A 12533-nucleotide genomic window follows, 5' to 3' on the forward strand; every position below is an offset into this window, starting at 1 on the left:
TAGGTGGCACCCCAGAGCATGCTAAGAAGTGCAGATGAAAAACATAAATGAATATTTTGGGCTCTGTCTTCCAATTTTGTACACATACTTGTCCTGGCTTATCCATAAGTAAAGATGCTACATAATGAACTGAAAACAATTATGATTTTTAAGACACAGTAATCTGATCTACATATAATCTTCACATAAAAATGTGTATCAAATTGCTAATTTTTTATATAACATTGTCTGAGAAAATAAAAGAATAATTTTCTTATACAACCCCAAAATTCTTAAAATCACATTATATTTAAGAGGAAAAAAATTCAAACTTACTTTATATAGGCAGGGCCTCCACCAAGATCAAACTTGAATTCCAGGAAGCCATTTTTAAGGTTTAAAGAAATGAAGTCCCCTTTCCCATTAGCTCTCTGGCCACAGTATAAGATCATGCCTAGCAAGATGATAAGGACACATTTCTACCATACTACTTATAAGTAAGTTTTTCAAAGTTTTTTTATTTTAAATGTCTGAAATTCTGAATTGAATCAATTAAATTCATTTATCCAATCTAGATATTGAGACAGTTTATCGGCATATTAAAAACTGCAGATACATTTCAATATAATTAACAGATAAGGAAAGAAAAGGTTAATAAAAAAAAATGTTTATGATTTGTATGTTTAAATTCAAAGTATGAGAAAAGGAAAGATGAAGGACAAGGTAGTCAGAGCAGAGGGAGGGTAAAAGAAGAGCCATCATACCATTTCCTTTGGTGGGTAAAAACCAGACTTCAAAGGCTATTGCCCTAAGGACATTGTCATTGAATTCCCTTTCTATGTAAGAATTTCCATTGAATTCAGGGATAGTATAGAGTGGCAAGGTCGTTGGTGATACAAGTACTGAAAAAATATATATACACTTCAAATGATACAACTTTTAATGAGGAACATATAAAATTAGTCAATTTTAACACCCAAGTTTGATATATCAACAGAAAATGTAGAAATACTATATAACACTGTCAAAAAGTTGCATACTCTGAGATTTTAAAAAATTTATAAAATGAAATGTGCTCAATGGCAAGTTTTAAAGTACTGATAAAAACTTCTAATTTCTGAACAATAATATTAAACTAGTCTGAAAAAACAAACAAGTTTAATCAAATTAGATTAGTTTAAACACACAAGCACTTTCATGCTCCCAGCTAGGAAACCAGACCATTTCAAAATTATGTCACAAAGAACTATTTTTAACCATATGACCTACAATTTTCACAATACTGGCCACTCCTCCCACTGGGACAGTTGCATTTGACCTCATTATCTGACACCACCTGACAGGTGGAGCCACCTTCACAGGGGTTTGAAGAGCACGGGTCCCTCCCCTCTGCACACTGTGGGCCTGGTGAAAAAATTACAAATAATAACAAAAATAAGTTTAAAATGTTGAATTTGGAATCACAACCAATATACTAGTAAACATTTACTGAAAGGTGATTAAATAATGCGATTTTTGTAAGTATACATTAAATTGGTAGCACATAGAATAGAAGGAAGCAGTCAAATGAAATTTATTTGACAGACATGCTGTGTGTGCTCACGCTTGATTGGAATCAAACATTTGAAGTGGTATCCTTGTATTATATAAACAGAAAATACAATGATGTTTCAGAAGTTACAGATGTACTGGTACTGCTAAGGTGGAGATTTCTTTATATTATCAATAACAACAATATAATTAACTGACAATATCAAAATTTACCCATATTCACAGAATAATCTATTTTTCAATCCAAAATGAACATGAAAAAAAAAACTTAAAAACACAGAAAAGCAGTAGGCCAAATGGCATAAAACCATATAAAATTTTTCAATTTTTTTAACCAAAATTAAATTTTTTTCATTAAAAAATAAATCGATTAAATATCTCACCTTTAAACCCTGGTCGGCAAACACACAGGAAGTTTTCTTCATCGCGGAAGTAACACGAGCCACCATTTTGGCATGGAAGACTTCTGCAAGGATTGTCCCTGCATTCACCTTCAATATAAAATCAGCATATTTTTTACTGATTTCATAATTCAGAAATAGATATCCTTAGTTTATTTCACCACCATCAACATCACTCAAGTGCACATTTTACATATTTTTAATAATTAATACTACTCTCTGGTTCCTAATTGCCATCTGGTTTTGAATAGTAGTACAGGGTAGAAAAATGCTCAAAATCTAATAATAGTATGGTCCCGTAAAAACATACAGGGTTGAAATTTGACCAATAAAGAACCAGAAATCTATCACGTGATGTGAGTGCGACTGGATGTGATTGCGTATATGCCTTGAAATGCACTGTTGTCACAATCTACAGTAAACACAGGGTGCCGCCATATTGAATTTCTCTTGAGTGTTAAAATGGGTCAACACACGTATGTGGTGCATGAACAGGTCTGGGGAAACTGGGATTTTTAATAAGCGTACAGTCTCGAATATGGCTGTACAGTGTGGAATATTGTGACAAATAAATACCCGTACATGTACAGCAATTAGGAACCAGAGAGTATACAGCTAATAACCACCATGGGGTGGCTTTCGGGAATGCAAAATTCCCCGAAAGCCAACTTAACAATTCCATGGTACAGTCAACTTACCAATTCCATGGTGAGACACAATATCGCCCGATTGTGGCAAGTCCAGCGTGTACGCTCGGGTAGTGATTGAATTGCCATCTGATTTAGATACTGTTAAAGCAAACACACAGCCAACTAGGCCATGGCCTGTGCCAATCTCTGTCACCACACTGGAAAGTTATGAGCATAGCATTAGCATTAATAAATTAACATATCATTAGCATGTCATTAACATCTCTTTAATTTAGCTTTCAATTTAATTTCGAACATGCTTATTTTTAGTTTCATTATTACTATTATTATTATTATTATTATTATTATTATTATTATTATTATCTGTTAAAATGATTCCCACTTAAGGTCAAGACTTTTAGAAAATCGGGCAAAGTTCAAAATTGAATTAATCTTACTCATTGGTCATGTCTGGAATCCCACCAACATAGAGTGGCTGGTCAAGGTTCAGTGACCGCAGATTCCCCTGTGAACTGCCCAGGACCTCCTCTCCATTGTCCACTTGTAGCGCCCCCTGGCTACCAGATCTGTTGACCATCACATGATGTTGTTTGTTGAGTTGGATGGGCTTGGTACTTCTTATCAGAGCTGGGCCACTGCCAAGGTCATACCTAGAAAACAAAAAAGGAAATGAAAAAGTTGCAATAATAATAATAATAATAATAATAATAATAGTAATAATAAATTACAGTGTCCTCTTTGGAACATATACTAAGATAATGGATGCAACTAAAAAGGACTGCATATATTTTAAATTAGGTATGAAATATTAATATAATGCTCAATTTAATATTAATTATAAACAATTCTCAGCCCATGGTTTTTATACAGTTATAAATCAATTTTATCCTTCACAATTCCTCACCTATACTCTACATAACCATTGACAATAGCCAGAGAAATGAAGTCCCCTCGCCCCTCCACAAACTGGCTATTGTACAGCAATATGCCATCCTTATTGTGGGTCTTAAAGGTAATCTCTATCCTATTAAATTTATCCACACCGGTAAGCATTCTAAACTGAAGCCAAGACTGATTGCTGAATGAAGGGGTGCTGATGCCTGATGGATTGGCTGAAAAAAAGGGCAAAATAATTTGGTGTTGGTGTGACAGATAAAATGTAACGTATTCGACAATACCATCTGAAGACTGCCGCAATTTGTTTAACCTATGCTTCCACAACTTAAAAGTTTATTTAAGTATGTCAAAATACAAGATGCCTAAAATGTAATGAATGTGATTGTATGTTAGATGTGACAATGTGTTAGGTGTGACAACAGTTTTGTCAGAAATTGTTTCATTGATCAAAGAAAAATAAACCTCAAAATAAAATTTTTAATTGAAAAAAAAAAATAAATAAATAAAAAAATCAAACAACTGAAGCATTGGAATTGTGAATGATTCCCGTACCTATGCACAGACTGTTGAATTCAGAAGGAATGAAATCTTGGTCACATACACAGAAGCTGCGTTCGCAGTGACTGTGGGCAACAGAACACTCTTCGTCAGTTTGGCACACATCCCCTATCCTACCTGTAATATAGATTTTCTCTTGAATTAATTGAACATAATCTATATTTGGGCCATTCCACAAAAAAGTTACTCTGAGTCATGCTAGTGATGTACATATTTGGTGTGACATTTGCATGTTTCACATCACTTTTAAAATACTGTTTTTACATTGGAGGGCACTATAGTTTAAATTGGCACAAATAATGAGTTAATCAAAAATCATATATAAACTGTGAACATCACTGACATGACTCAAAAATTTTGTTCCTTTTTTGACATGAAATAAATCAATTTTTCATAATTCATATTTGTCCTTTTTTTGGTCAAGAAATAAAGTTAAAAGCATCCCAAACAAAAAGCTTGAGTTTTAAAGATTACTCAGAATCACATGTAACTTCTATTATCAGCAAGCGTCAACAATGTTGATATTACTTTCCAGTAACTTCTCAATTTTAGTTTGTCAATGCAAAGACGTATACATCAACTGCTTTATCAAATCCGAATTGTTCAGCATAATATATCTTTACCAGTCACTGTCCCCATATCCATTATGTAGCTGTAGAATATTCATTCAAATCTCCAATTTATATATTCTCATTAGACAATTTCTAGGGCATTTAAAATATTTGACAACTTGCAAGCAAATGAAAAGCTGGACTATATGATGCTGAGTTTGTAAAAACCATCTGTAATCCATTGATAGTCTTCAGTCCTTCAATCAATATGATTTCTGTATATTTTCTGTAGTGGATTAATTAGGATAAAAAACAATTCATTCAAATTTAAATGTCTATAAAACTATTTAAAATATCAATTTAAGACTTATTATTTGTATTATTCATAAAATGAACTGCGGAGCTAGAGTACATCATTCTATTCTTTTATTTAAATTATGATACTAATATGTTAGTTACTTAAAATATATTATATCACCTATAACTATCATATATATATATGGATATTTAGCTATTGTAATTATCATATCTGTGTAACTTCCCCATTATCTTTCTAAAATAATCTTTCTAATATTTCTACCACTACAGAACATAATATAGTAGTATACTGTATGTGATAGATACAATACGAGTCGCCGAGCTGTACGTGAAATATAACGAGTGTATTGGCCAGCCAAAGGCGAGACAATACAAGAGTAATTTTCACGTACAGCTCGGCGACGAGTGTTGTATCTGGCTTAAACCACGGCCTTTGATTGGCTACTACACTAGTGAGTAATGGGAGTGCAACAGACCGTGGAACGCACTCGTACATGACGTGCTTGTATGTCAAATACAGCATGGCTGCGTCTTTTGTTCTATGCGCTAGCCGTGGTTTAAATATTGGTGTTAGCATCTTGAAAAGTTAGAATATTACAGTAGTTACGTTGTTATTTTGACTACTTATTATTCTATGTTCATATATATATTGGAGTACAGTTACAACCCTTAATAATATTATGTACTATCATGTAGATATATATATATAAATGTTAGACATTATTTATTTTAAGATCAGGTATGCAGCAAAGGATAATTTTTTAACAGGGATCACTCAAGCTGATTTGTTACTTCTTGTAAGCCTGTTAGATTTTTATAATTATATAGATCTAACAGCAAATTTGGGCTCTGATAGCCTTTCATTACACTTTGTGCAGTGACAGTAATATATATTAGATATCAAAGATATATCATTTCAATTAAAAAATTTAGACAATCAACAACTGTAGAACAGACATAAATTTAAGTGATCAACCACTTAATTCATACTAAAATATTTAGTAAATAAAAAAATCGTGTGAACTTAAAAGTAACAGTTAATGTAAATTTTTTACCCACAAAATTAAGACATTTCAAAACAGTTTCTAATAATTAAAAAAAATGGTTTCCTTTATCATGGTCATTTCACCTGCACCCAAACATAACAAAGTCATGCAATGTTACTGTATCTTTGTTTGCGTGCATGCACATGTGTGTTTGCATGTACATTCAAGTATGTGTGCATGCATGTTACGATATATGCACAAGCATATAAAACATAATAAGCATCACCATGCAATGTTATTTATATAAGCATATTCATGCAGTCAGCGATTAAATGGCCGTTGGTTGTGGGGAAAAAATTTGGGGAAGGGTTCTGTGACAAAAACATGAACTTTACTTTAATATTTCAAAAATCAAGGAAGTAGATAAATTCTGTGGCATGTTCCACATATTTCCTCTCACCCATCAAAAAAAATAAAATAAAAAAGTAAATAAATAAAAAAGACCAGAAAATGTCATCTTTTTGGCACAGAAAGTTTATTTCACAGCAAGATGTATATGTGAGCATGTGTGCAAAGCGCGTGTACCCGTATGGAAATGCATGCATGTCTTCTGAGGGAGGGGGGGGGGTAAAGGTGGGAGAGGGGTCGAAGATTTCTTACATCACCAACAGATTTGTTTACAACAAACAAAAGTACATACCGTAAAAAGGTTGATCTGACAATGAACCGCCTACAATGCAATTACATCATGTTCTTTTGATAACTTGAAAATCAGACATATATATCTAGCAATCAGTGAGAGGAAGCTGAGATGTACTCTAAAATCATGAAATTTAAGTATGTTCAGACATATTTGGCAAAAAACAGAGAAACATGGCGATTTTTCATACACTTTAGTAACCTTAGTTATTCCTATATTATTTTTTTGTTTTAATCTAAAAAGTTATAGCCAATAATGGTGTATTAATACACATATAATAAATTCATCGATAAATTTGAATCATAAATTATTTTCCCCTCAAGTATGAAAATGTAGTTTTTTAAAGTAAGGAATTTTAATCTCATAATATGTGCCAAAATGTCTGAAGCAAAAAAATCTCATGATTAAAAGAGCAAACATTTAAAAAATGATTTTTCTAAAGCATACATCCAAATCAAAACACATAAATCAATCAGTGTGTCAATCTTGCAGTAAATTGTGGCAATGCAATGTTAATGTGACAATTAATGAAAAAAGTGACATAGATTAATGGCAACAAGAAATGCCAAATAGGAAATTGAAATCTTCTTAGCAAGTGAAAAAAAAAGCTGATGTGTAACTATATTGACAACAGAAAAAAATCTAACTTGAATTTATTGATAGGTGGATCATGAAGGGTAAAAACTAGCAGGTGATCAAATTTGCTAGACAGTCTTAGCTTGGACAATAACCTCTTACTGACTGTGAATGTTACATGTAAAGGCTATCGCCAGTCTAAAACTCTCTGTTAAGACTAAAATGTGATTTTAAAAAATGCAACAACTTTAGAAGCTTCTGACCAAGAGCTTTATTTCTTAAACAAGAAATAATTCATCAAGATTAAATGACTAAGTCAAACTTACCAAATTTCTGGTCTTCTTCTTCTTCAGGTGGTTTTTGTGTTGGTTCAGGCGGACTAGAATCAGCAAGATGGCGTGTGGTTTTTCTTGAAGAGCCATTTGGTGGGGGACCAGTTGTGCTGCTCTCTAGTGGTGAAATACCTATTTATAAACATACCGTGTATATATATATGTTATGATTTTTACATGATGTATTTATGACATTACATCCTTCAATTTAGTAAAGAAAAGCTTCTAAGACAGCCACTAGAACCAATTTTGATTACATCTTTATCCCACTAGTTTAAAAGATACCTGCTTACTTCTCTTCTGTTTGTTCAAGGGACATCTTATTTTGTATGTAAAGATTAGAAGTACACTAAAAAACAGTGCATGGAGTAATTACACATCTTGGCTTTCTTGATCCTAAATGCGCACTGAAAATGTACACATGTAGCACACTGCTTACTTCTGCCCCAATTAGAGTAAAATGCAGGGGTGGTTTGAAGCCATCTTCTGGAAGATGGTCAGAATTTTTCAAGGTTACACTGCTGGGCATCTAATTTTTCTGTTGGAAGACAGTCAAAAATTGAGGATGGATCAAAAAGGACTATTGGGAAGACTGTCAGAAAATATCTCTAGATACACCCCTGCATTGGACTGCTCACCAAGTTGGAGAAATCTTTCATCATTTATGGAAAACTTAAATTTCCAACTTCAAAGGCCTACCTGCACAACTTCCTTTCTTCACAATTCTAATTTCTTTCTGCTCTCGACATTGGAACTCTCTCAGCGTACACTCATCAGGGTATTGTCTGCCATCAGAGCCACAAACTTTACCAGGTGTTGCGCCTGTACAATCCATTTTACACCTACATTCTGCTTGTCCATCTACAACTTCACAGGTGGCACTAAAGTTGCAAGACAAGCTCTCACAGCTAGCTGAGAAGAAAAGAATGACATAATTCATACAGACTGAGTGAATGTAAAAATGTGACTGTACCTTTGTGTTTTATTTGGGGGGGGGGGGGGGGGGTTCTAAATTATATGCACTTTATCAAAATGTACCTAATTACTAGTGTGGTATGTTTTTTACGAGTGGGTTCTGAAAGCTCAAGTCAAAAAGTCATTAAATAAACAATTTGGGAAGTTTTTAAGGAGCTCCTTCTCAGGGATGCATGGGGAATATCTTTATAAAAGTTAATCTGGAATATCTTTATAAAAATTAAATCAGATTAACATGCCTTTTCTTGTTTCTAACGAACTCATATAATCACCAGCTTTTTTGCATTCTATTCAATGCCAAAAGTAGGTGTATTAATCTGTAAATCTGATATTGTGATCCCAGTTCGTCCCCCCTGGAGTTTGTTTCAACTACTTAGTATGATCGTTTCACTGTGAATGGACCCTTAGAGCATGCTTACTTGGACCAGGTGTGTCACATCCATTAGGTCCTGGAGGTTTGCCTGAAAGACACCTGTCGCACTTGTCACCCGTCACCCCGCCAGGAATTTGCTTACATAAACAGCGTCCCTTTGTCTGCTCACAGTCATCCCGCTCCGTCCCATACCGATTACAGTTGCATGCTGGGAAAGGAAAAGATTTATTTATATAGTGTTTTTACGACATACCCTAATAGTTTTCTGTTATTGTTGCATGTTGAGAAATGCACATGGCAGTGTTTTGTTAATGGCAAGCTACAGTACAAATCCAAAGCAAAATTAATTTCCTCTCCGTAAAACTGAAAATTCAGCTCTAAAATAGTTTTAATTTTTTTTTTCAAAATTTGAACAGAAAAATCTAGTTGACTAAATCTTAACACCTTTGCTATCCAAACTTTGTGACATTACTCCAACGAAATTTGGTCTAAATCAAATGAATATAATTGTGAAATTTGATTAACTACCCTAAATAAAAAATGAAATTATGAAATAAAATTATTTAAATCTGCACTTTCATAAAAAGCTAACTTTTCTTCAAAAAAAAAAAAGAGAAAAAAAGAAAAAACTTACGAATGCAGCCACTGTTACCATCAGTTGTAATCTTACGAAATCCCCAATAACCGATTTCGCAACGATCACAATGCAGTCCACTTACGCCGGGCTTGCACGAGCATTGTTTTGAAGTGGGGTCGCATGTCTTTCCGAATGAACCAAAAGGGTTACACTCACAGCTACCTTGAAAGCGATAAAACAATATTAAAAAAAAAATTTTGAAAAAAAGTTAATGAAAATGTTCAATAATGACTAAAATGACTGAGCTACAAAGAGAAATACATTTCAATTCTACACTTGTGAAAGATGCAGCTTATGATTATTAATAACAGGTGCATCATGCTTGTTAGGCAAAACAATGCATGGATATTGATCATTTTCAACAATGCAGGTTACATACACTGTACTACAGTATACTTATAACTAGCATTTTATAGATTATCATAACTTTTTTTAAATGCTCTCAAGTATAAGACCCCATTTCCAGAGATTAGATCGATCTACTTTAGATCGACCTAACTCCCTGGGGGTTCACGCTAAATAGCTGTCAGCTTAGCGGACACAAAAGTTAATTACCCCCTTACAGCTTGTAGTAGGCGGGACGGACATTTAAGCCGGATTATCTGACAGTAATCTAGTGAGACTCCCCGCAGGGATAGATGGATCTAAAAGCTCTGGGAATACAGCCTAAGTATGGCACTATTCATTAGTACAGTATTTGAGATTTCCATCCCAGATGCAAATATGCAGATGCACTACATATTAATTACATAATTATGGACAAAGGCAGTCATCAACAGAGACATAACTACCTAAAGTGCAGATGACATGGGATTCTCGATTAGAATTTCCCATGTTAAGTTCCTGGCTGTAGTCCTGTTTGTGAATTGCATGACCATAAAATAGTTAATACGTACTGCATTCATATGCAGTGTTAACAAGAAGGTTAAATATATTACAGGATTTTAATGTCATGCATGCAGGCTGGTTAAATTTTAGAGAGATCATTGTTAATATATTTTTACATATTGATATACACATGTACATGCTCAAATATACGTGATGTAGTACCAAAATGCTTTTGACTATATACTAATATATCTCAACAAAGCTGAAGCAAAGCTCAAGAAATATTGTTATGATAATCACTTCAATTATTGATATCAAAAAATTTTGTACTGTCAAATATTTCACAAATGTTCATGTTTTTAGTTGAAAACATACTGCTGTAACCCTGCTTTTCTTCCTGTTCCATGTGTAATTTTATTCAACCGGTATACATATTGTGCTTTGATGATGATTATTAGATTTTGAAGCTGGAGCCTATATGTAATCGTATTGCAGTAAGTTTTGTTTTCACTTGTCAATTTTTTTTTCACAAGCCATCATCCATAAAGAGTCAGTCGCATTCACACAGGTCCTAAACTCAAATGGTTTTGTGCCCAAAATGCATTGCCAAAATATTACCTAAAATACACCCGAGTTTAAAACATGTCAAGGATGGATTTACTGTGTAAAAACTGGGACTAGAAATATCTGTCCCAAGTTGTAAACTCTTTAGTGTTCTGGGGATGCACTGATACCTGAGACGGTTCTCGGTCCCTCCAAAACCTGTCTGACTGCACCTTAAGAGCTCACCTTTGCTGGTTACATATAATATTGGAAACTCATGGAAGCTGAAGCACATAACTCAATACCCACAAAGTGAATAAGTAATTACAGCCATAAGCTGTTGCAATTTTAACAAAGTCTGAAAATTACTTTTCTGATAAGTTCAAATTGTTAATTCATATTATAATTAGATAACTTTACCATTATTCATTTATGGCATTAAACTTCATATGCATGTTAAATATCAGATGCAGCAAGTTGAAGCATAGACAAGAAGTTAAATGTCTGTTTTAAAGAAAGATACAAGAAACCTTACACCATCCACATTTCAGGGGGGTAGTACACAGCAAAAAACCACATAACCAGCATCAACCCATCATCCTCTCCAAATGTCGACAAAATTTGTTACAGTAGCACAAACAGTAAAATCAGTCGTTTATTTCCATAATGAGTATCATTGAGCAACAGATTTAAAAAGAATGATTCATATTCACAAAAATATTAACCAATCGCCCTTAAAAATGGATTATGACATCACAATGAAAACTCATAAATTGTACCAGAACCACCTACTAGATACTTCTTTTTGCACATTGAAGAAATTAAATGTAGGTCATAAATGATCAACTCCCTCACACATGCATGTTCGTGCACACACACACACACATACACACACACACACACACACACACACACACATGCATGCATGCTACACCTAAGACCTACTAGGACATCCGGCTCCATTGGGACCAGGAGAAGACGTCTTTCCGTCAGGACAGCAGCCATATTTACTCTCCGCACAAGGAATAGGAATAGGCTCTGGAATGTAAAATTTAAGTACTATGTATACATCTCGGGGAAAATATTTTTATATTTTATATATTAAAATACTTAAGCAAAGATGAGCTGCACATGTGATGCACACTTTTCATTTTGCTAAGGGTAACCTTTTGCTCCTGCCAAATGTGAAAATACAGCGGTAATAGCATCTTGTGAAAATCTGTAAACAGAGACATAAAGTAATCAAGCCACCAAAACCCCTTTCATAATAAATCATGAATCATCGGAAATGACCAAAACTCTATGAACTGAACACAAAATCAAGTAAGATATGGCAGAATATGGAAGAGAATGGGTCGAGAAATAATGGCAGGTTTCTCGCACATTTTTAAATCTCAAATAACATCATGCAGTGTTCACAGCCTCAATTTCAGTTACATTAAGAAAATAATTGCACCTACTTATAACTTCCAAACAATACAGTATATATAAATTTAGTTGTAATGACATGTTTTTTCATCTCAAATATAATAATAATAATAATAATAATATTTATTTCTTATATAGCGCATTCCATTTTTTACATTTCAATGCACTTTACAAATAATTAAAAAGTCTAAAAATAACAATACTAAAATACTTTAACATTTACTGATAAAATTAATTAATTAAAGAAAGC

The 12533-nt window shown here is 33.5% G+C and overlaps 1 protein-coding gene across 10 annotated transcripts in view; it reads right to left on the bottom strand.

Annotated features, from left to right (window-relative positions):
* The window catches only part of LOC106173525 (agrin), a 142924-nt gene that overhangs the window by 9377 nt on the left and 121014 nt on the right, over positions 1–12533 (bottom strand). For 9 of the 10 annotated variants that reach the window (XM_086996378.1, XM_086996376.1, XM_086996369.1 and 6 more), the window contains 14 exons: positions 11797–11893; positions 9482–9642; positions 8894–9055; positions 8199–8411; positions 7494–7631; positions 6592–6621; positions 4031–4153; positions 3486–3693; positions 3019–3231; positions 2630–2778; positions 1914–2021; positions 1249–1383; positions 744–881; positions 316–433 (listed from right to left, as the gene is read on the bottom strand). In XM_086996378.1, the coding sequence (XP_086852504.1) occupies positions 316–433; positions 744–881; positions 1249–1383; positions 1914–2021; positions 2630–2778; positions 3019–3231; positions 3486–3693; positions 4031–4153; positions 6592–6621; positions 7494–7631; positions 8199–8411; positions 8894–9055; positions 9482–9642; positions 11797–11893 (1993 nt within the window). The remainder of the gene's footprint in view (positions 1–315; positions 434–743; positions 882–1248; positions 1384–1913; positions 2022–2629; positions 2779–3018; positions 3232–3485; positions 3694–4030; positions 4154–6591; positions 6622–7493; positions 7632–8198; positions 8412–8893; positions 9056–9481; positions 9643–11796; positions 11894–12533) is intronic. The other variant, XM_086996370.1, reaches the window with a different exon arrangement.

The sequence above is a fragment of the Lingula anatina genome, chromosome 9 (assembly GCF_051362555.1).
Source record: "Lingula anatina isolate TDL-2025a chromosome 9, LinAna3.0, whole genome shotgun sequence".
Lineage (NCBI taxonomy): Eukaryota > Metazoa > Brachiopoda > Lingulata > Lingulida > Lingulidae > Lingula > Lingula anatina.